The sequence below is a fragment of the Labeo rohita genome, chromosome 19 (assembly GCF_022985175.1).
Source record: "Labeo rohita strain BAU-BD-2019 chromosome 19, IGBB_LRoh.1.0, whole genome shotgun sequence".
NCBI lineage: Eukaryota > Metazoa > Chordata > Actinopteri > Cypriniformes > Cyprinidae > Labeo > Labeo rohita.
Genome location: NC_066887.1, coordinates 29689643 through 29716050, shown reverse-complemented (window position 1 = coordinate 29716050; position 26408 = coordinate 29689643). Strand labels below are relative to the sequence as shown.

Here is a 26408-nt window from a genome sequence, read left to right as displayed (position 1 = left end):
GCTCCACCGCGTCACTCTGCGCTCATTCCCCGTGTGTTTGCGTTGGAAGTAAACATTGTCCAATGCACCGTGGACCTAATTTTTCACTAAAATCCCAAAGCAGATGTTTACGTTAGTGTTTCCAGTATTTAGGTAGGCAGCAGACCGTGTCTGCAACTTTTTGTCCATCCACTGGACATACCACCAACCAAACAGTACCATGGTACTACCATGGTATTGTTTAAGTACACTGGAATACCAGAATATAAAAGGGTTGACAGGGGCTAGTTGTCACAAAGAATGGGTTTCAGTAACCAAAAGGTTTCAGCCAAAAGTTGAAATAATAGTTTACCCAACAGTGAAAATTCTGTCATCATTTACTCACCCTTGCATTGGTTGAAACCTGTATGAACTTACCCTAGTGAAAAATAAATCTACTAAAATGTATTTAAAATACATTTTATTTCATGCTAAGTATACTAGAAGTACATTTACATATTATGTACTTAATAAAAATACCCTTGCAATTGTACTTTTAGTATACTAAACAGGTAGCGATATTTAAAGTCTCCTAAATTGGAACTTAATTTTTGATTAGTAATGTGTATTGCTAGGAACTTCATTTGGATCATTTTAAAGGCGATCTTTCCTCAGAAAAGATTTTTTACATAGTTGTATCTCGGGAAAAATATTGTTCTGTCCTAACAAACCATAATCAATGGAAAGTCTATTAATTCAGCTTTCAGATGATGTATAAATCTCAATTAAAAAAAAAAAAAAAAATGTCTCTTATGACTGGTTTTGTGGTCCAGGGTCACATATTATTTGAAAGTCACATAATCTTAATGCACTTAATACTTAATGCATTTTAATTGTGTGGAAGTATAATCTTAATGCAATTAATACTTAATGCATTTTAATTGTGTGGAAGTATAGTGTTGAAGTCCAACTAAAGATATACTTTAGTATAGCTGATTGTGTTAAAGTGGAACTATTCAAGTATACTTTAGGTACACTTTAAATATTTTGCAATTAAAGACTGATATGTGACCCTGGATCACAAAACCAGTCTTATGTAGCACGGGTATATTTGTAGCAATAATAGCCAAAACTACATTGTATGGGTCAAAATTATTGATTTTTCTTTTATGCCAAAAATCATTAGGATGTTAAGTAAAGATGAGGTTCCATGAATATATTTTGTAAAAAAAAATATATCATACCATAAATATATCAAAACTTAATTTTTGATTAGTAATATGCATTTCTAGGAACTTCATTTGGACCATTTTAAAGGCGATCTTTCCTCAGAAAAGATTTTTTACATAGTTGTATCTTGGGAAAAATATTGTTCTGTCCTAACAAACCATAATCAATGGAAAGTCTATTAATTCAGCTTTCAGATGATGTATAAATCTCAATAAAAAAAAAAAAAGTCAGTCAGTAAAATAACGTCAGTTCTTCAAAATATCTTCTTTTATGCTCAGAAGGAGAAAGATGTTCATACATGTTTGCAGCCATTCATTTAAGTGCACAAATGCTTGTTTCCTCTAGTCTAGTGGTTTTGTATGTTTGTTTTAAACGTATAATTAAAACCTCTTCAGTACTTCGGTGAATCTTGTACTAAACAATATTTTTGCTTTAACTGCTGTTTTGCTGTAGGACATGAATAAAATCACACCAGCTCACATTCCATTTCAAGTGTCACGCGTTTTAAAGGTTATAGATTTATATATATTTTTTAATTACAATATTTAGTGGCCAAAATTATCTGGTTTGTTATTTTGTTACATTGCATTTGCAGTTTCATTTATTGTCCTGGTTGCATACATTGTTGTATTTTATTGTCTGTAATTGACTTTCAGTAATAATCTTATAATATGATAAAATATTTACTAAAGCATTAGGTGTGACAAGAAGAGTCAAAGTTTGGACAGTTTGGACACACCAACCTATTCAATAATATTATTATTACAATAAAGTTTTTAAAGCTGTAAAACAACACAAATGGAAATTATGGGAATGGAAATTATATACTTAAATGTTTTCACAAATATTTGAGCTTCTTCTTTGTCCAGCTCTGCTTAATCAAGAACCAACTTCATTAGATGCATTTTAAACACTATTGAAGGAGTTTCCATGTATGTTGGAGGCATGATGTTTTCAATTTTGTAATGGAATTATTATGCACAATTTGCATTTGTTTGAAAAACACATAACCACAAGCATACACAGCATAAGCATGAGCGCTCTAGATCAAAAGATTTTCATATATCAACTGGCATCTGATAGCATCAGTGACACTGTGCACCACTGAATTTAAAAAATACACACTGGCATTTGGTATGACATATTATAACAAATGTGCATATGTGCAGCTTGTTTAGTTTTACAGCAGACCAAACGTACAATGATTGTATAACCAGAAACCATTGCATGGCACATAATCAAAGTTGTGCAGTTGCGTGTATCCCACAGCCTTTTCTGGATATAATTAATTATGAGCTCCATCTGTGGCAAGTCATAATATTTTCACAAGATTAGACCCGTTCCAATTTAGGAAAACAAACATTTTAGCATTTGCGAGTAACACTGTTATAACAGTACCTAAAATATGAATGAGAATTAAAAAATGTTCAGTAAAAAAAAAAAAGCAGCAATAGTGACAGAAGTTTCTGTTCCCTGTCAAAAATGACTGGCCTTTTAAAAATTGCTTGTAAATCTCTAATGCTATATTATCCCCAAATCTTAAGTTTAATCTTTTGTCAGCTTGTTTTCTTTCATTTAGCACAGGTTTTGTATTTCTTTTTGGAACTGATTGATGAATCGTGGGCTTCAGTCTTTTACAAAAAATAATGCCTTTTCCATCACCACACGCATGAGTTGGGATACTCTCCATTTTTGTTTTCTTTGCATACAAAAAAATCTAATGCTTGGAATGACATCTTGTAGATTCTAATGCTGTCGATGGAGTGTCAGAATGCTCTTGGATTTTATCAAAAATATCTTAATTTGTGTTTCAAAGAAGAACGAAAGTCTTAGGGGTTTGGAACGACATATGGGTGTAAGTAATTAATAATAATTTTTATTTTTGGGTGAACTAACCCTTTAAATAATGGTGAAATTGGAAAAGTGACTGTCTATTGGTTCAGTTTTGCCTGTGTTGTAGACTGTAGCTTTATTTATGGCTGCAGTTGAAATTCAGTCCACACTCAAATGTTTTGAGTCATTGAAAGATAAGATAAGATAAGATAAGAGGGATTCTGCACTATTTTTCACCATGCAGACACTGAATTGTTTTGTGATTTTTATCAGTATAATGTATGATCAGCTGCCCTCTGCTGTCTTTTTTCTCTGAAGGATAATGCTTTTACTTGCTTAATAATGACTGATCCATGTTGTGCCTAGTATTTTCGCTAGTTGAAGCACTTTTTATCAGCTTTCCATTGTTCATTTGGAATCTCTGAAGGTAACAGTTTTATAATGTTGTATCATAAATCCCACATATAATAGTTTCATGTTTGCAACTAGTACATATTTTATAAGTTACATTAAATGTATATGCATAAACACTTTTTGAGAAATTTTTGCCATTATATATAGTTTGGAAACCTAAAGCAACTGTATAAAGGTTTGAGCATTTTTGCAAACTGGGGCCCCCTACAGTTGAAGTCTAATTAGATTTTTTTAGTTTGGCTCATGTCCCATTGGTTTACATGGAGAGTGTGGGGTTTATGACCATTACTGCAGCCAACCACCATTATGTATATCCACCTTATTCTTTAACGCGGAAGTACGCCTATGGGTGAGACTTCCAGTTCATTAGCCGCTATTGGGAAATAAGAATAAGAATAAGAATAACAACGTGCAGTAAATGGTAAAACTGTTTGCACTACAAACCAGTGTGTTCATAATTAAGATAATACATTAAATTAATATGGTAAGACACACCAATTTGCAATATCAAGTAGCAAAACGAGTTGTTTTGTATGGTTAAAAAAACCTGGTTGTGGAAGCCAGACCCATAAATTTTGCAAATGGCCACACCTACTCTTATGGGAAGAATATTAGTGTCATAATTTCAGTGGATAGCTGTACATGTGCATTTGTTGCTGCAATAAAGCAATCCCCTTTTTGCAGAATTTCAGACTTTGGCTCCACCCACATCCTGCCTCTTTGCCCATTTTCCAATTATCCAGGTGTAATGCACTGCCAAGATGTTGACAGCCGGCTCCGCCCACTTTTGACTTTAAAATGCTTTTCAGAAACCTACGGGTAACCTGGAGCCCCCTACAGTTGAATTGTAATTAGATTTTTTTAGTTTAGCTAATGTCTCATTTGTCTACAAGGAGAGAGCAGGCTTTATGACCATTACTGCAGCCAGCCACCATTATATAAATATATCACTGTCATAATTACAGTGCATAGCAGCACATGTGCATTTGTTGCTGCCATAAAGCAAACTGCCCTATTCCGTAATTTTGTACCCGCTCTCTAAACTTAGAGCCATTTACATGACATCGGACAAGGAAAACATTTTATATATTTTGGTCATTCATTGGAGCCTGCAAGGTTTTAACTCAATTTAAATTGCAAAACGAGAATTTGTGAAAATGGTGATGTCATGCATATGCATATTATAAATGTAGGTATGCACACAAATGTTTCTTTACAAACTGACATCGCCAACTACAGGCCTCGTACGCGTAATACAATGTTTCAGCTGTTTTTGCAGAGCCATGTGAACTGGGACAGTTTTGACAACGTTGTCGTCTGTACATGAAACGTAAAAATGCACAGGCAAAAACATTTCAATTTTTAGTACATTGTTGTTATGTAAATGTACTGTTCAAGAGTGCTGTACATGTCCTGAAAAGTGAAGCCAAAGATTTCAGTCGCCCCCTGGTGGCTGGCTGCAGTATAGGTCACCTTTAAACCCCACCCTGTCCATGTAAACATATGAAATATGAGCCAACATAAATAATCATATTACATTTAAAATAAAATTTTCCCAATTAAGGTTTCCGACATATTAGGTAGTTCTTGTCACATGTATGTTCCAATGTTTGTTTTTGTGATAAGTTTGCTTTTAATTAGTTTTTTGATGCTACACCCCCCTCCAAAAAATAAATAAATAAACCTTATATAAATATGATTCATATTTTTGTCTTGCCCTTGTTATCCTAAAACCTAATTCTAATTAAAAAACCTATTTTACGATGATCAGTGAATTTGTTGTACCAAACAATATTATTATTATTAATATTTTAAAGTGATTTTTACCTTTTATTTTTTTATATTTATAAAACTTGTGTGCATTTATAAAAGTGTGCTTTATTTTTCAGATACCTTTCCTTTCCTTTCAACGTCCTTTCCTTTTCTTATATTTAATCAATAAAGTCACTTAGAATAATAAGACATTTTAGGCTGTTACCACACAAATAAAATCATTATCATCAAATTCATTTTTTTAACATAGAGGAAACACAAACGCTGCATCTGAACTGGCATTTAGATGTATTTACCCACTGTTTAATGCAGGACATGAATGCATTTAACCTGCAGTTACAAATGCAGAATAATGTTTTGATATTTAAAATGTTGAATGCTGATATTTGTAATTATTTAAAAATATGAAAAGGTACTTCAAATGTGAAAATAAAACCACCAGTAGGTGTCAGCAAGTCACTGTTAATAAGCGAGTCATTGCGATTGAACCGAATCATTTAAACGGTTGATTCATTAAGGAACAAAACATGTTGTTTAGAGACGCAAAACAGTGCTGTGTCTGCTATTTTTGTTGGCAAAATAGAGCAAAAATAGGCAATATGGTGTCTAAAACGTAAGTCTCTTAATATTAACTATTAGTTTATTGAACTGTTGTATAAAATCAACATCACGTGTGATTTTTGAAAAAAATGGCACTCTTCTATGATGTTGATTAATTAATTTTCTGCCTCCTGAATTTCGGGAAACGCAGTTTATTAGACTGGTATAAAGCTCACGTAGCACAGGCTCTGGGATGCGCTTTCACGACGGTACGTACTATTGAATCACGTCGAAAGGTCACGCGGAACGTAGGCAGAACTACAGACCCAGTGTTTATATAAGATGGAGTTTTTCGCCATACTCAGTACACAGACGATGAACTTACACGTGATTCGTAGTAGTGATGGGAAGTTCGGATCATTTTACTGACTTGGACCTTTGAGTCTCGTTCAGCAAAATGAACAAATCTTTTTTCATCGAGTCATTTCGTTCATTTTAGCAAAATATAATTAAAATGTTACGTGTTACTTCCCTAACACATCTACTGCTTACACAAACGTTGATCACACTACAAACAAGACAAAACTATAATGCTATAAGAAACAGAAAAGATTATTCATTGTTTACCTGGGTCTTTAGTCTATGATTAGCTCACCTCAGCTCTTATCTGACAAGTTTAGGCTCTCACCTCACCTCAGCTCTTATCTGACATATTAGGTAGTTCTTGTCACATGTATGTTCCAATGTTTGTTTTTGTGATAAGTTTGCTTTTAATTAGTTTTTTGATGCTACACCCCCCTCCAAAAAATAAATAAATAAACCTTATATAAATATGATTCATATTTTTGTCTTGCCCTTGTTATCCTAAAACCTAATTCTAATTAAAAAACCTATTTTACGATGATCAGTGAATTTGTTGTACCAAACAATATTATTATTATTAATATTTTAAAGTGATTTTTACCTTTTATTTTTTTATATTTATAAAACTTGTGTGCATTTATAAAAGTGTGCTTTATTTTTCAGATACCTTTCCTTTCCTTTCAACGTCCTTTCCTTTTCTTATATTTAATCAATAAAGTCACTTAGAATAATAAGACATTTTAGGCTGTTACCACACAAATAAAATCATTATCATCAAATTCATTTTTTTAACATAGAGGAAACACAAACGCTGCATCTGAACTGGCATTTAGATGTATTTACCCACTGTTTAATGCAGGACATGAATGCATTTAACCTGCAGTTACAAATGCAGAATAATGTTTTGATATTTAAAATGTTGAATGCTGATATTTGTAATTATTTAAAAATATGAAAAGGTACTTCAAATGTGAAAATAAAACCACCAGTAGGTGTCAGCAAGTCACTGTTAATAAGCGAGTCATTGCGATTGAACCGAATCATTTAAACGGTTGATTCATTAAGGAACAAAACATGTTGTTTAGAGACGCAAAACAGTGCTGTGTCTGCTATTTTTGTTGGCAAAATAGAGCAAAAATAGGCAATATGGTGTCTAAAACGTAAGTCTCTTAATATTAACTATTAGTTTATTGAACTGTTGTATAAAATCAACATCACGTGTGATTTTTGAAAAAAATGGCACTCTTCTATGATGTTGATTAATTAATTTTCTGCCTCCTGAATTTCGGGAAACGCAGTTTATTAGACTGGTATAAAGCTCACGTAGCACAGGCTCTGGGATGCGCTTTCACGACGGTACGTACTATTGAATCACGTCGAAAGGTCACGCGGAACGTAGGCAGAACTACAGACCCAGTGTTTATATAAGATGGAGTTTTTCGCCATACTCAGTACACAGACGATGAACTTACACGTGATTCGTAGTAGTGATGGGAAGTTCGGATCATTTTACTGACTTGGACCTTTGAGTCTCGTTCAGCAAAATGAACAAATCTTTTTTCATCGAGTCATTTCGTTCATTTTAGCAAAATATAATTAAAATGTTACGTGTTACTTCCCTAACACATCTACTGCTTACACAAACGTTGATCACACTACAAACAAGACAAAACTATAATGCTATAAGAAACAGAAAAGATTATTCATTGTTTACCTGGGTCTTTAGTCTATGATTAGCTCACCTCAGCTCTTATCTGACAAGTTTTCGGGTTCATTCATCACGTGACAGCCCCATAAGATGAACGAACGAGTCGAAAAACCCTAAGACTCGAAACAGGTGAACTAATTCCAGTACAGAACCTGATAGGATGTTGCGCATACGCGAATGAACAAATCACTCCCCGAGACTATTCGTTCTTCCCGAGTCACATTAAAGATTTATTCAAATTGAAAGAATCATTCAAGAACGACCCATTACTAATTTGTAGCATCGTGGACGCGCATCCCGGAGCCTGTGCTACACGAGCTTTTGTGCTTAAAAAGTATTAAAAAAAAATTCTCTAAAAAAATTACATCATTTCACTAGATAAGACCCTTCTTCCTCGGCTGGGATTGTTTAGAGCCCTTTGAAGCTGCATTTAAACTGCATTTTGGAAGTTCAATATCAGGGCACCAATAAAGTCCATTATATGGAGAAAAATCCTGAAATGCTTTCCTCAAAAAACATAATTTCTTTACGACTGAAGACAGAAAGACATGAACATCTTGGATGACAAGGGGGTAAATTATTTGTAAATTGTTGTTCTGGAAGTCCTGATGGGATCAAAGTCATTCAAAAAACATTTACTTGTGACACAGCCATAGAAAACTCTCAGTCCACTGTATCTATAGAAGTTCAGGACAAAATCCTGAACAAATCCTGAAAAAAATGACTTAATGAACAAATGCTGTCATATAAATACCTGAAACCTCCTCAGTTCTCCAGCAGAGGTCTCTCTGTCCATTAAATTCGTGCATTCAGCTTGTGAACACCAGTCCCTTGAGCAGGGAATTAAAAATATAAACTATATTATCTGGTTAATCACATATGCTATGAGTTACCTTCTGGTACATGATGTGTAATACGAATGTGTAGGTATAATAATCTAAAATTACTTTAGTTTATTGTCTGTGCATGTTGCTATATCATGAATTTCCCAGAGTGATGGCAATTATGCAGATAAATTAAGCAGCAAAGGTAAATTTACAGCGTATCTCATTGACAAGAAGTACTGCAGTGTTATTAAGCTGAAGATTGTTCTCTAAGTTCTCCACCCACTTCCTGTTTTCTGACTCATCTTTATTATTGATGCAACCTACAATGGAAAAGTCACAGGAGACCTTTTGTGGGTGGTGTGACCTAGCGGTTAAAGATCCAGTAATTTAAAGGTTGGCAGCTTAAATCCCAGAGGGGGTGTTTCACGAAAATGCTTCATTATAATGTCAGGTTCCTCTGCGTGAACTGTAATAAATGTACTGTAAATCACGAAACAGAAAGTGTACTACATTACCAACCAGCGCTATTCTAAACAGATAAAGCAGCTCCCTGAGGTGCATTTGTGTTACTCACCACCAATCTCTGAGACAGTTTCCAGGAGCGTCATGAGGTCATACCTGTCAGCAAACTAGCGTGTGATCAGGAAGCACAGGAAGGTCACTAATTAAAGCTGGTAAATCTCTCTCAAGTGGCCTCAATCAGGCTGCAGTTACAGTTATGAGGTCATTCACTTTACATCATTGTATTTACGTGTGTTTTCTATCCTTTAAAGGGATAGTTCACCCAAAAATGAAAATTCTGTCATTAATTACTCACCCTCATGACGCTCAAAACCTGTAAGACTGTCATTCATCTTAGGATCACAAATTAAGATATTTTTGATGACAACAGAGAGCTTTCTGACCCTGCATAGACAGCAACGCAAATGAAACGTTCAAGACCCAGAAAGGTAGTCGTTAAAATAGTCCATGTAACATCAGTGGTTCAACCTTAATGTTATGAAGCTGAAAATCGATTTTCATACTTGAAGACTGAAAATTTGCGACAAGGGACAAGTCATTTGAAAACAAATAAATGATTAATAAAAGTTTTAACCTAACCTTCATATGTGACCATGGACCACAAAACCAGTCATAGGGGTCAATTTTATGAAATTGAGATGAATACATCATCTAAAAACAGAATAAATAAGCTTTCCATTGATGTATGTTTGTTAGGATAGGACAATATTTGGCCAAGATACTACTATTTGAAAATCTGGAATCTGAGGGTGCAACAAAATAAAAAAATTCAGAAAATTACCTTTAAATTTGTCCAAATGAAGTTCTTAGCAATGCATATTACTAATCAAAAATTAAGTTTTGATATATTTATTGTATGAAATTAACAAAAATTCTCATGGAACATGATCTTTACTTAATATCCTAATGATTTTTGGCATAAAAGAAAAATCGATCATTTTGACCCATACAATGTATTTTTGGCTACTGCTACAAATATACCCATGCTACTTAAGACTGGTTTTGTGGTCCAGGGTCACATATAACAAATAGAACATTTAAATCTGTTTTATTAAAATCCATCCCTCAGATATAAAAGGAACATTTTCTGTATAAAATGTCTCAGAAAAGCTGGATAATTTGAGGTTTCTTTTACTGCCTGCACCAAATATTGCAAAATGACTAATGTGCTGTAGTTTAAAGGAGAAGTCCACTTCCAGAAAAACAATCTACAAATAACTTACTTACTCCCTTGAGAGTAAATTATTTGTAAATTGTTGTTCTGGAAGTAGAGTTCTCCTGTAATGCTTTGCTGTGCAAATCCTTGCAAAGAAACTAGACCCTTTTCTTCCCACACTATCAAAAATAAAACACACAACACTGTTTTCTTTCTTTGTCATAATTATGTATGGTATAGGGATGTAACAATATCAAAATCTCACGGTACAATAAAAAACTCGATATGAAATCCACGATGCAATATTTATTGCGATATTTTAAAATAAAAAGACAAATGAAGAAGGAAAATTTTGTACATTTTAAAGTTAAATTCTTCTGTTTAATGCACTTTGAGTGTTCAAAATTAAAAGCTCCAACCCATGTTCTTAGCTTAAAAAACTTAAAGGAGAAGTCCACTTCCAGAACAAAAATGTACAGATAATGTACTCACCCCCTTGTCATCCAAGATGTTCATGTCTTTCTTTCTTCAATCGGAAAGAAATTATGTTTTTTGAGGAGAACATTTCAGGATTTTTCTCCGTATAATGGACTGATATGGTGCCCCGAGTTTGAACTTCCAAAATGCAGTTTAAATGCAGCTTCAAATGATCTCAAATGCGGTTGTAAACGATCCCAGCTGAGGAAGAAGGATCTTATCTAGCGAAATTATCAGTTATTTCCATAAAAATAATAAAATGTATATACTTTTTAATGTGAAACGCTCATCTTGTCTTACTCTGCCTGAACTTTTTTTCTGGTTCATGACAGCTCCGGCGCACCAGGTAGTTAAAACGCGAGAATAGAAAACTATTTAAAAAAGGTGCCTCTCACTGACGAAACACATTCTGTCTGATCAGGGCCTCAGTCTCAGTTTTTTTTATTTGTGGTATCGCAGTCTAAATTACATTCACACTGGTGTTTTAGGAGGCCAAACAAATTAGAATATAATAATAATAACAACAATTTTATATTATTGTTATGCCTAGAAATGCCTAGAAAATGCCTATTGCACTGTAAAACTAATGAAAATGAATATTTTATAGGTATATATTTTTGCTTTACACTACAGTAGGGAGATGACAAGACTTCCAAATATCTACACTTGAAAGAGATATTTTCATTTTTGGGCTGCAGTAGCATTACCCATTTAAACTGCTAGCTGTCAGTAATTCATACTGCACTTTTAAACTTTTAAATGGCAATAAAGCTTTTATTTTGACAGAAAACTCCAGCTTCAGTGAAAATAGGCTTACAAAACACATCTCACTACAAATCTAGTGAAATGCTGTAATCATCTCTCACGAAAATGAAGCATAACTGGTGGGCATTGCGTTCCCAAATGCACATTAAACTCACAGCACACGCAATAAATGAGTTCACTGCATTCATTCACTGAGCCACTCTAAGGCACAGAAAACACTGGATCACAAGTTGATAGCCTGAACGAAGTGCGGACTTCACTTTGAAACAGACTTGATGAAGGGATTAAGCTATTTTGTGCTTTCGGTCTTAGTTTGTTTGACAGATACCATGTCAATGCATAATTGACCAAAACACAACTTTTTTATATTAGTTATTTTATATTAGAATAAGACATTTCAATATATTTTAAAACCTACACTTTTTGTTCTGAAAACCTGTTGCTTCATATCATCATGGTCATCAAGTTTTCGCGATACCACGATATTGATAATACGGTTACGTCCCTAGTATGGTACGATTTAACATTGCCTCAAATGAACTTGCATCAACCTGTTAGGAGGATTTTAAGGGAAAATGGCCTCAGTGCCATAGACTTGCAGTTACCTACAACACAGATTGAGAAGATAAACCCTTCTTGGCATGTTTAACTTGTAAATGAGATCCATTAGCTCTTCAAAGTATGGTCCAGGATGGGGTTTTATCGTCAATATCTGTTGTTGCAAACCTTAATTCGGTATATTATAGATTTAAAACATTAAAACATTAAAAATATAGATGAACTATATTTTATTCTCATTTTCTGTATGATATGGGTTAACTGGTGCTTCCTAATGCTTGCTATTGAACCTTCACAAAGACAAATCTCATTCTTTCTTATTCTTACTTCCCTCAAAGTTGGGAAATTGAATATATCATATAAGATTAAATATAAAATCATATTGTCCATTATAACAGTGAGAATATAACCATCTTATCATCATAACTTTCAGCAGTTTCCTCACTTTCCTTTGTGTCACCCGTGACGTCTGCTCCACGGATTCACCTGCTCTAATTCCTTAACGGGATTGCCAATTCCCCGGATATCCACTTAGAACCTGATTAGACGAGCTCAACTCATTAGCTCTGACAAACCAACTCAAACCCCTCAACCCCAAGCCAAAGAACAGGCCTTGTCCTATCAAGCGTTCACCAAACTACACCAATGACCCTTTTAGAAACCACACATCAAGTGTAAAAACAAGACCGAAATGCCCATATTACTCCAAAATGGCTGTTAGAACCAATGCTGAGAACGCCATAAGAAGATGTTCTTCGGGAACCAACCATATTTTTGTTCAAGCCACACCCTATCCATCGCTTCCTCTGTCCTCTGCTTTCGGTGCTCACTCTTGCCTTGTCTTTCGACCTCATAACCTGATTTTCCATTCCAATCGGTTTACCTGTTCCACGCCCTCCCCATTCCCTCTCTCTCTTTCTCTCTCCCTCACCCTTTCTGTGCCCATCTTTGGGCTTATCCTTTCATCCCTGATCTCCTTCATCCCCTCCAATCCTCATCTGTCCTCTCTCGCAGACGGGGAAGAGAAAGAGAGAGTTTTTCCACAGGTAAGTTGCATCCAGTCTGTTGGGGGAACCTGTGGGAGGCACAGAGAGAAAGAGAAAGACGAATGAAGAGCTGTCTTGCGGACTAAGCAAAATAGAGACTGGTACAGAGAAAGAGACTCTGGAGTTATACAGACGAAAATAAGCAGTTTTTGGGTAGAAAGGTGAGTTTGTTGTTAGTTTGGTCATTGAGTAGTTTGCAGGGACTGCGAATGGCTAAACCAATGCAAACCTTGTGCATTACGAAATGTTATATCCTTTAAACGCAGGGTTTTTTTTAACTTAGCATGCATGGAAATGCATTTTAATTTTTGTTTATCATAGTCCACTTTTTCCTGGAACACACTATCTTGACAGATTAATTTGCAAATTTAATAATGCTTAAAAAATGCATAAATACAAAAAAAATGCATCAAGCAATTGAGGAATCTGTGGTTGTAGTAACATTTTTTAGCTGTTATATTGATGCATTCCTGTACACTGATAAACATTTTGTAAAAACAATTCTTACTCAAATTGCTAGTAAATTTTACAAATAATTGCAAAGAAACTGCAAGTAATGCATTAAATGTAACATGAAATTTTGAAATAGAAAACCGGGTTATTATATTGAACTAAAACCGTAAAAAAGATTTTTTGTTCTTGAAATAACGAAAATGTTGCTCAACGTGCTAAAATATCAAACTAAAACAGAAATAAAAATAAAATTGAAAGCAGAAAATATAACAAAATGCATTCAAAATCTAAATGATACTGAAATAACAATGGTAGAAAGACTGAAAGGAAAAATGTTTACAGTTTTGTTTTTTATTTCTAAACAGATCATAATGGTGCAAAGTTTGCACATTTGGTTCTTTGCAGGATTAACCTAATGCTAAAGCTAATGCTTGAGCAAATAATTAAACAAACTTTAGAAATCTTGAGTTTCATCCGGTCTTATTTCATCTTGAACCATTTACAATCCATCACATATATATGGAAGATCACAGCCAAGACGTACGTCGTTTCTTCCCTCTTTTCCTTGTGTTTTGTCTTTGATCTTCCCACCCCAGGTCGCACCTGATCCCATAGTAAAGAGCCGTCGGTAATCGGATAACAGGAGATTTGATAAGCCACCCCCGACAGCTCCTGCAGGGCCTTAGACCTTTCTTCTAGCCCTCCTCGACATCAATAAAACAACAGCTTTTATCACGAGCTGAACACAGATCACAGAGTAATTTCCAAACTATTTTAGCATATAATTTAACCATCGACAAAACAATGCAAAACTAAATTTTGCAGATTAGTTTCTAGAACCTGGCTCTACTTAACCATCAGTTAAGTTCATTAGGATTTCTGTAGCACAACAAGGCTGATAATTCCTCGTCATTTCTGCTGGCCTCCCACAGAGACGGTGGTAGACTAGTGACAAATATTTTTATAATAAGTTGAGACATCTGCAAAAAACAAAATCTTTTGTTTTAAACAGATTACAGATCTCAAGACGTTTGATTAGACGTTCAGTTACAGATTACCAAGTTTTTGGTTCCACATGTCTTATTTCACAGTTTGGTACTTTTTTATTTGCATTGTTTCATAACTGCACATGTATTTTGCTTTATAATACAAAAGGAAAAGCTTGAATATGACTGTTTTAGTTTTGAAGGATCGGTGGATTTGGCGCTCATTTTGGAATTTGGAATTCTTTCATTTTTTGAATATCAATATTAGAATTTGAAATTCAAATAACAGATTCACATATCATTAGAATTTGGTAGCTAGCATTACTAAACTCATAAATGACAGACAATTTTTTTAAGTGCAAATCTGTATTCAGCATTACTGTCTACCAAGCAGGTTTTAAGAACTTGCATTTTGAGACATTTTATGTAAAGTTCAGGACTAATTGTTGCCCAATTACGTGTTTTATGAGTGGGTGGGAGGTTTTTCTTCAAATCAAAGTCAGGTTTCAGTATTTGTCAACAATAGGTCAAATCATAAGTATTCAATATTATTAAAATTAGGGTTGCAAAAGGTGTCAAATTTCCAGTAAATTTCAGAAACTTTTCAGGATTTTTTGGAATCTTCCAGAGATTTTAGGAAAGTTTCTGGAAATTTATCAGGAAATTTCCACCCCTTTGCAACCCTAATTAAAATGCTTCCAAGTGTCTGATGTTGTATTCAGGGTTGCCAGATTTCTGAAACAAAACCACCTCAATTGCAACCCAAAAAATATTCCAATTGTGTTTTTTCTAAATAGCTTTTCAGGGGGTCACAGACTGAAAAAAAATAAATAAATAACCTGATTCTGTGGGATAACCATGGACGTGGCAACACTGTCTGTAATAGTCTCATACAAGGCCTAGTTCAGGGTTTATTCTTACGTACAACGTTTATTTATTATTTACTTTTATTTTAATATATATAAGACCTTTATTGAGTAGAATGTTTTATTTTGATTTAATGTTTACTTTCTGATTGCTTTCAGCTTGTGTTGGTAAGAACCCCAATCAGCAGCAGCCATGGGTGAAATGGAGCAGATGAAAAAGGAGGCCGAAGCCCTGAAGACACAGATCGAGGTGAGGCTGCTATAAAGTTCTTATACAGTTTTTGTATTTTCACAATAAAACAGTGGAAGAACACCATTATAACAACATCCTAATGCAAAGTGCTCATGAAAATGCTAGTTATCTCTATCTGTTCAATTTCTATTTATATAATTAATAATAAAAACTAATATAAAATATTTGTTGCTGTTCTAGGCGGCTCGTAAAGCAGTAGGTGACACAGACATGGCCTCTGCCGCTTCTGGGGTGGCTCCGGCCCCTCGGGTCCAACTCAAGACCAGGAGGACCCTCAAAGGCCATCTGGCTAAAATCTATGCTATGCATTGGAGTACAGACAACAAGTGAGAACATTAGTCTGGGTCAAATCAAATCAAATCATTATACTGGGTTATACTGCACTGAAGTGTTCGGTAATTAGGGGTCGATCATCGGCACCGATATTAAGCATTTTTATGGTTATCGGTCATTTTCAAAACTGATTTGCCGAAATTTTTTAAAATGCATTTAAAGGAAGTTTTTGACAGAGCCCTTGTTATTCTTAATGTTGACATTAATTTTCATTTTTACACCAGACATATATATCGGTTGCCAGTCTACTTGATCTGTAATAATCGGTATCGGTCCTGGAAACATTTATCATTTTAGCCTCCAAAAGTAATTTAAAGGAATAAAAAAATGATGTAACTGACAAAAAGGGAATTATATCGGTTTACCTGTTGCCCTTTGCTGTCATGTGATCTGCTCAAGCAGGTTAATAGCTTTTACACAGAGTCAACTGCACCATGTGGTCACCTTGAATTAGCTAATTCTTAGTTAGATCAATTATCAGGGTCAGTGGCCTTAAACAGACTTAAGCCTCACTGTATTTAAGAAACTGCACATACAGCAAAAACAAACAGCTCTGAAAAGCATAAATTTTTGGAATCCATTAGAAATTATGGTGCCCGAGTTTGAACTTTCAAAATGCAGTTTAAATGCCGCTTCAAACGATCCTAAATGCAATCCTAACCGAGGAAGAAGGGTGTTATCTAGCAAAACGATCGGTTATTTTCATTAAAAAAATACAATTTAAATACTCTTTAATCTCAAACGCTCATCTTGTCAAGTGGATTTCTCCTTTAATGCACTCACAACAGTTGCCTCTAAATTTCGGTGCACATTAAATCAGTATGTTTGCTAGATTTCAAAACTAAAAAATACAATAAGGGGTGAAATATATGAAATAGTACGTCATGTTGTCTTACTAGTCTTTCTTCCCTGTCTTCCATTGGCGTCTTTAGGCTAATGGTCAGTGCATCACAGGATGGCAAACTACTAATTTGGGATTCTCACTCTGGAAACAAGGTGAGCGTGACTGCCTCAAATATACTTTTTATGGAAAATGAGAATCATATATAAATATATTTAAGCTATATTATATGTCAGCTGAGTATTAATATTTTGCACTATGCAACTGTCGCCTACTCTTTTGTTCTCAGCTTAAAAAATAAACGTTGCCTATTTTGAGCTGCTAGAATAGTGAATTTGATTTCTCATTTTTAAATATAGCAGATACTGTAACTATGCAAGTCAACGTTATACATTTCAGGAAATAAATGTATAAGAGTTGCAAATGTCAGGATAAAAATGGCCATTTAAACAGGAGAAAAGGAGAAGTCTGCAGTTTGTGTTGTGAACATACTTTCTCCTATCAAAGTTCATAGCAGAAACGCCTAGAATTAAGTCATCTGTTTGTTGATTTCCCAAAAAATCAAGTTTGTTTTAAGCAATACTAACTGTGTGTTTCTCTAAACAAGTGCAAACATACCCTATAGTACGTGATTTTTGCATTTGTATGGTTATAGTTACTTCTAAAATTTGTGCGCATTTAGAATACATTTTAATACTTAAGTTCAATGCACAAATTTGCACTTAAGCATGGTAAACGAAAGCCACTGGGTCAATGTGTTGTTGTCAGAATGACTTGTTTTGACAGTTTTTATCAGGTCTTTCAAAACACACTTGTAGTGCTGAAATGACACTACCTTTGACTTTAAATCAGAATATGTTCAAGGAAAGGTTTTAATATTTGCCTCTTTCTTTAGGTCAATGCTGTTCCCCTCAAGTCCTCATGGGTGATGACCTGTGCATATGCTCCTTCTGGAAACCTCGTGGCCAGCGGTGGTCTGGACAACATGTGTACTGTCTACAACTTGAAGACACCTGTAATCAAGACCGTGAAAGAATTGGATGCTCACACAGGTACATAAGTATATAAATCAGTGGAGCATCTATACTTTCTTGCATGCTTTTGGTTAAGTGGCTGTTATCTATTTTTCACAGGTTACTTGTCCTGTGCACGCTTCCTCAGTGACACAGAGATTCTAACCTCCTCTGGTGATACCACATGGTTAGTGCATGTATATTTTATATTTAAAGGGACAGTTCACCCAAATGTTAAAAAATGTATTTAGTTATAAACTTTTGTAGGTATTGTTGAACACAAAAGTGATTTTTCTTTTAAATATTCTGAATACACTTTAAATAAAAAACACAAAAGTGCCATGAAAGTACAATAAAAGTCATCCATATGATGCCATGTAATGTTATTCCAAGCCTTCAGATGTCATACAATAGCTTAAACGTAAGGAACAGAATCTAGTTGACTGACATCTCAATTCTTCTTGGCGAATTCATGACAGAAGTAGATATGTACACTACCAGTCAAAAGTTTTTATGTTTTTTTTAAAGAAGTCTCTTCTGCTCACCAAGCCTGCATTTATTTGATTCAAAGAACAGCAAAAATAGTTCAATTCTGAAATGTTTGTACTCTTTAAAATAACTGTTTACTATATGAATATATTTTAAAATGTAATTTATTTATATGAATTTTTAGCATCATTACTCATTGATCCTTTAGAAATCATTCTATATATTCTAAATATTCTGATTTGCTGCTCAAAAAACATTTATTATTATTACTATGTTGAAAACAGATTTGTAGAATTTTTCCAGATTTCTTTGATAAATAGAATGTTCAGAAGAACAGCATTTATCTGAAATAGAAATCTTCTGTAACATTATAAATGTCTTTATCATCACTTTTAACCAATTTAAAGCATTATTGCTACATAAAAAAATAGTAATTTCTATCATTTCTTTCCCAAAAAGATACAGACTCCAAGCTTTTTGAATGGTATAGTGTATATATTACAAAAGATTTTTATTTCAGATAAATGTTGATCTTTGGATCTTTCTATTCATCAGAGAATCCTGAAAAAAATTACTAAACTGTTTTAAATATTGATTATAATAATAATAATAAAATTGTAAAAATTATTGAACAGCAAATCAGCAAATTAGAATGATTTCTGAAGGATCATGTTACACCAAAGACTGGAGTAATGATGCTGAAAATGTAGCTTTGATAACAGGAGTAAATTACATTTTAAAACATATTCAAATAGAAAGCAGTTATTTTAAAAAACAATATTTTAATAAATTAAAAATAATTCACAATATTACTGCTTTTGTGGTATTTTGGATCAAATAAATGCAGGCTTGGTGAGCAGAAGAGACTTCTGTGACTGTTCGACACAGCCACAGTAACCAGCTTAAGGTGATATTAGGTGAAATGTAAATGTCAGTCTTTGCGTACAGAAAACAGCACTTTTATGATCTTTTTAAAGTGTTTTGACATTTCTTTTAAAGCTTGAAAAGTTCAGTCTCCTTTTGTTGTAATTGCATGGAAGTAGGAGCCAGCTAAGTTATATAACATTTTGTGTGAAAATGGCATTTTTTTTCCCCCAGTGCATTGTGGGATTTGGAGACTGGAAAGCAGAAGACAGTTTTCCTGAACCATGTTGGCGACTGCATGTGTCTGTCTCTGTCTCCGGACATGAACACCTTTGTTTCTGGTGCTTGCGACTCCCTGGCCAAGCTGTGGGACATCAGAGATGGCCAGTGCAAGCAAACCTTCCAGGGCCACACGAGTGACATCAACGCCATTTCAGTGAGTTAAACATGAAATGTTTGATGCAGTACCGGGAAAATGCAAAAGAGGGCATCACAGTTATTTTCTGGCTTCCTCATTAATGAAGCCAACCTTCTAACAGTTTCAAACATTTGAGTCCTTCCAATTTTATCACAAACCGAAATGTATTCATCAAACTTCCTCTTTCTTAAGTTCTACCCTAGCGCCAATGCGATTATCACTGGCTCGGATGACTGCACATGCAAAATGTATGACCTTCGTGCCGATCAAGAAGTGATCAGTTACCAGGATGCCGCCCTGAACAGCGGCGTAACATCACTGGCTCTCTCCATGTCTGGTCGCCTCATCTTTGCTGGTTACGACGACTTCAACTGCAATATTTGGGACTCGCTAAAAGGCGAGAAAGTGGGTGAGTTGAAAGAAAGCAGTCGCAGATGGAATGAATCATTAATGCTGAATAAGCAGGAGCAAAGTCCATTTGAAGGATAAAATCACTTAACAGCCATCTTGGCAACTCCACCAATCAGCTATTCTCAATGTAGCCGATTTCTGAGTATTAATACACTAACACTTGTGTTAACAGTGCGGCCAAAGATGAAAATTTGCTTAAAAAATATATTCACCCTGAGATCATCCAAGATTTTTAATCAAAACAGATTTGGAGAAATATAGCATCACTTGCTCATCAATGGATCTTCTGCAGTGAATGGGTGCCATCAGAATGAGAGTCCAAACAGCTGATATAAACATCACAATAACCCACAAATAATCCACACCACTTCAGTCCATTAATTAATTTATTTTAAAGTGAAAAGCTGTGTGTTTATAAGAAACAAATCCACCATTGTGGCATTTTAACTTTAAACCATTGCTTCTGGCTAAAATATGAGTCCTCTATCCATAGTATTGCTTTCTCTAGTGAAAACACCTAAATCAGGAGAGGAATATGCAGAGAACAAGCACAATTTACAAGCAAAAACAGATATGTTGATGGACAGGGAATGGACCTTTTCACTGGAGGAAGAGTTATTATGAATTATGGACTCATATTTTGGATAGAAGTGATGGATTAAAGTTAAAACACCTCAACGTTGGATATGTTTCTTACAAACCCACTGCTTTTCACTTTAGCAGACATTAAGTGATAGTTGTGTGGATTACTTGCGGATGTTTTTATCAGCTGTTTGGTACCTATTCACTGCAGAGAATCCATTGGTGAGCAAGTGATGTAATGCTAAATTTCTTCAAATCTGTTTCTATGAAAAAACAAACTCATCTACATCTTGGATGGCCTGAGGGCGAGTTTATTTTCAAGACAATTCACTTTTGGGTGAACTCAGGGTTGCCAGGTTTTCATAACAAAACCCACCCACTTGCTACTGAAAACTAGCCCAATCGCATTTAAAGGAGAAGTCCACTTCCAGAACAAAAATTTACAGATAATGTACTCACCCCCTTGTCATCCAAGATGTTTCTTTCTTTCTTCAGTTGCAAAGAAATTTTTTTTTTAAAGAAAACATTTCAGCATTTTTCTCCATATAATGGACTTCTATGGTGCCCCGAGTTTGAACTTCCAAAATGCAGTTTAAATGCGGCTTCAAACGATCCCAAATGCGGTTGTAAACGAGTAAGAAGGGTCTTATCTAGCGAAACAATTGGTTATTTTCAAGACAGTTAGGGTATGTCGAAAAACTCATAACGTATTTTCTCCCTCAACTTCAAAAATCATTTCACAATCATCCTACATCCCTGCATCGCTACCGACCCAGTCTTTGCAAAGTGAACATGCAAAGAAGATCAAACACCCTTAACAAAAAAGGTAAAAACAGTGATATAGGACGATTTTGAAGTTGATGGAGAACATGAAATGGGAGTTTTTTGATATACCCTAACTGTCATTAACCTGAAAAAATTCAGGCAGAGCAAGCCAAGACGAGCATTTGACATTAAAAAGTATATAAATTGTATTATTTTTATGTAAATAACCTATCGTTTCACTAGATAAGACACTTCTTGCTTGGCTGGGATTGTTTACAAACACATTTGGGATCATTTGAAGCCGCATTTAAACTGCATCTTGGAAGTTCAAAATCAGGGCACCATAGAAATCCATTATATGAAGAAAAAAGCTGAAATATTTTCCTTAAAAAACATAATTTCTATACGACTAAAGAAAGAAAGACATAAACATCTTGGATGACAAGGGGGTGAGTACATTATCTGTAAATTTTTGTTCTGGAAGTGGACTTCTCTTTTAAATCGCATTTGTTTTGTCAGGGTTCCCCCTGGTAAATTCGTATTTCGGGCTAAATATGACATTATTGGGGTCGCTTCAACCCACAGACATCAAAAACAACCCGTGGCAACAGTGTTAAAGCAGCCCGATTCTGCAGGAAAACCACAGACCTGGCAACACTGGGTGAACTATTCTTTGCTGAAATTAAATGAAAATTCACCGTATCTGTTTTCTAAATCCATCCTATAGATATTATTGTGAACAGTTAATCCACGCAATCCATTTCACTTTTTATTTGCGCCTTGTAATATTTAATCAAAATATCAAAACTTGATCTTCCAAAGAAAGTGTCAGACTTCTTTTTTCGGTGATGTAAGGAGGTCTTCTCCTATCATTTAGTTCATTTAAATCCTACCATTGCGAGCTTGTGTTCATCTGCCTCCACTTTTAAATGCCACAGCAACATCTCAATATCCAATAAACATGCTATGCATACAATCACCCTTTTTCTTTTTCAGTAATCTATTGTACTCGGCTGTATTTCATAATACAGTAGAAAAGATCAGTTGCTACTTCCTTTTCATCACATATTAACAATTAACATAGTGCTGTCAAATTCATAGTCTCACTTACTTTCTTCCTTTCTTGTAGGCGTGTTGTCTGGCCACGACAACAGGGTGAGCTGCACCGGAGTACCGGAAGATGGCATGTGTGTTTGCACCGGCTCATGGGACAGCTTCTTGAAGATTTGGAACTGAGTTGGACCTTGAGACAAGATGAGAATGATAATAAGAAAGAGTATGAGAAAGAAAGGATGAGTAAATGTTGAGAGAGAGGATGAGAACACATCCATTTCTAAGCAACAAAGATTCTCACACACATAAACACGCAATGGTCCACCTGTACGTGTGGGATTTCTGGAAGACTGGTTTTCATTAGAATATATAAATGCAATATTTAATGTAAAAATGTAAGTTGCAACTAACTCAGGATTGCATTAATGTTAACATCTCACAACAACGATACGTTGACTTAAAATGATAGTGTTTTTAACATCTTAAAAATGAGGTAAATTAATAATCATTTAAGAATTTAAAATATAGTATTACATATTTTTGTCCATTCAAAATCCTCATCATTAGATAAAAATTTGGATGAATATTTTTATTTATTAGACATGGCAATAGAATGCAGAAGAAAATGTACAGTGACTTTTCCCAACAACCACAATGACTGTCTGAGATCTGATTTTATGGCTCTTTGATGATGGTGACAACTTTAATTTGGCATATAGTTGTATTTTAATTTTTAGCAAATTCCCAAAGCCCCCAGAATGACAAGTTATGCTAAAAGATTAAATGTCTGTATTTACGTCTTTCATCTTTTTGTAGAACTTTTACAAACAAAACAGTTCCTCTTGAATATTGCAGTGGTTACTCAAACAACTTTCTAATAAACGTAGTGTTCTGCATTAAACAATATTTTAGTGTGTGCTGTGTGTATCTGTTTTATGTTTTTAGGGCATTTAAAAGAATTCATAACATAATTTGAAACTGCTGATCTTAGCACTGTTACTTTGTAACTGAATAAATAATTTTATTGTGCAAATGTCTTTGCTGGACAGAAATGTTTGCATTGGGGACTTCTGCATTAAAGAATCAATCGTAGAAGAAAAGATTATACAAAAGTAAATCTAATGTCTGAAATGTAAATTAGGCCACAAAACTATGTTTTTGGAAAGCTTAACTGCAGTATAAATTTATAATAGTTAGAAAGAATGACGTTTCAAGCTACACTGCTATGCAACATCAGCCCAGGCGAAGTGTCCATGAATATTTAGTCAGAATTGATGGCAATTTGCTAACCAAGTCAGAGGCTTTTAGTTCCTTTGTGAAGTCACATTGTACACCTAATTGCTTTAAGTATATTATCACCCAATGCAATCTCAGTCACCTTGAGAAAGTAGATCAGGCAGTTGTTTTTTCTTTCACTTAAGACGGAGGACGTGAGACTTAGTCTAATCCACTTTCAGTAGAGCTTTTTCCTTAGAAACGTCAGCAAGGACCCACAGAAAAGTAACTGACTAAAGTCCCTATTCTTGATGAAGTCTGTGACTCTGCTTTGGCTGTGAAATGAGAAAGAAGACAAAATATATGACATATAAAGCTGTTCCACATTGTAAAAAAGTGCATTACAAAATGAACTGCATTGAATAATAGCTTAAAATATAAGCCATGATATAGACACACATGGAGTGCAACAGCATTCGGAATGGCTATAAATCTCCTAATGTTGTACATAATTAATTTTATGTCTTAAGTAGCAAGGGTATATTTGTAGCAATAGCCAAAAATACATCATATGGGTCAAAAATTAGATTTTTCTTTTGTGCAAAAAATTATTAGATTATTAAGATCATGTCCCATATAGATATTTTGTTAATTTCCTACCGTAAATATATCAAAACTTAAATTTTGATTAGTAATATGCATTGCTAAGAAATTCATATGGACAACTTTAAAGGCAATTTTCTCAGTATTTTGATTGTTTTGCACCCTCAGATTCCAGATATTCAAATAGTTGTATCTCAACCAAACTTTGTCCTATCCTAACAAACCACACATCAATTGAAATGGACTCTTATGACTGATTTTGTGGTCCTGGGTTGCATTTAAATGTGAAAATAATTATATGGACTTGATTTCATATATGGGCCATTCTACAGAATTGGTGCAAACTGCTGTCCCACAACCAAAAAACACATTTAAAAGCATTTAAGTATTCAAATCTTAGATGTTTACTATGATCCTTTAATTATCTATTGAAACCAACTATAATTTTTAAAATATCAGTAAACTTAATATATAAAAAATCATCATTTAGTGGGAACTTGCAATTGGGAGGGGGATATTCCAAACCCTAAGACAATTAAAATTATATTTTGGATTTTTTTTTTTTTTCAAGTAAAGTTTAAAAAATACTTATTTTGTATTTCTTTGTAAATTATGAAACTTTTATATATATATATACATACATACATACATATATAAAATTTGTCATGCATTTTCATGTCATTACCAAAACAGTGTAAGTTTTAGTCCATTTGCTGAGACTGATTTTAACTACTCCCCGAAGTTTATGATGAGTATCTACTCATGATGAGGTAAATGTGTTAAAAAGAAAAATGAAAAATCTGTGTGTAACTTTAAAGAAAGTCACTACCAAACACCATTTTTCTATAATTAAACATTTTTTTGGAAGTTATTCCATAACAATTAGTTTTTATGTGTGTACAGCTGTTCAGAACTGTGCTAGCTAACCATGTGCTGATTAGTGTCTTTGAGCTGGGCTCAAAACTATCAAAAATTGTTACAGCTACAACAGGCACGACCGAAATATTTGGTGGAGTTTCGGTAGTGACATCTTTGTATTTTTGGGTGTTATCCCATAAAACAGTCGCTACCGTAACATGTCATCATTGTTTCGGTAGTGAAAAAAGGGAACACATAATCCTTTATTTGGATTATTAAAATAAACAAAATTTTAGTACAGTTATTTTTTTAAATTTAGTTTGTAAGTTTCATTTTTTTGGTTAGTTTTAGTATGCAAGTTAAAATTCTGTAATGTGATGCGGCCACTACCAAAAATGTGCTGTCACGACCAAAACATGGGATGTTTTGTCAAAAATAAAGTATACTGAGTTATCAAATATAGATGCTATGATAGTGTTTGGTTCATTGTATATTCAAACTAATGAACTTATAACTTTGAAATCAGTATGATCAACTTTTAGCCTTTTACAAAGAAAAACTGGATTCAAAATACACCAAATCTCATAAATCACACTTGAAATATTGTTAAAATTGTAACTATTATTGATTTACCTCTAAAAACGTTTGAATAAAATAGAAATATATTTATTTATTTATTTATTTACAATGTAGATGTAAGCAAAATCTTAATAGGTCAATGTAACCCTTCTTATTAGATTATATATTACTGTGTTACTGTGGGAAGAGGACAAATATTCCAAAACATTCTGAAAATACAATATGAGAATTAACTGCACAATGACTAGAAATGCATACCTTGGACATTAATTTACATACGAACAAAATTTGTGGAAAAAGACACTTTTTTTCAAGATGTTTCCAACTTTGCCTTTGAACCAATTCTGTGGCCCATAAAGCTGTTACTTTAAAATGACATGAAACATTTTGAACAAATAAATAAATAAAGGTCATTTTGCAAATGCCACTGACCATGTGAAGGTCAGATTACTTGCTTCATTTGAAGTACAAAATGTCTTTTGGAACATTCTTAAATCATGCTGGATAACATAGAAAATGTAATTTGTTTTGTAAATGCAACATTTCATTCAGCTTCTCAAACTTGGGCCTCGTTGTAAATACATCCATATTCGTTTAAAATCCATTCAGTCCTTCTATGCAGCTAATAGTAAACAGATTTCAAGAATTTTGACTGC

The 26408-nt window shown here is 34.1% G+C and overlaps 1 protein-coding gene across 2 annotated transcripts; it reads left to right on the top strand.

Moving 5' to 3' along the window:
• Positions 1-12201: 12201 nt before the first annotated feature.
• Positions 12202-23403, top strand: gnb3b (guanine nucleotide binding protein (G protein), beta polypeptide 3b). 2 transcript variants are annotated; one of them, XM_051135972.1, is made up of 9 exons: positions 12202-13170; positions 15635-15725; positions 15909-16054; positions 16994-17057; positions 17798-17954; positions 18036-18102; positions 19503-19704; positions 19879-20095; positions 22574-23403. In XM_051135972.1, exons 2-9 carry the CDS (start codon positions 15669-15671, stop codon positions 22678-22680), a joined length of 1017 nt encoding a protein of 338 aa, XP_050991929.1. In that variant the 5' UTR covers positions 12202-13170; positions 15635-15668; the 3' UTR covers positions 22681-23403. The 2 variants fall into 2 exon arrangements, with proteins under 2 accessions (XP_050991929.1, XP_050991928.1); XM_051135971.1 differs by lacking the exon at positions 12202-13170 and adding an exon at positions 13177-13331.
• Positions 23404-26408: the final 3005 nt, after the last annotated feature.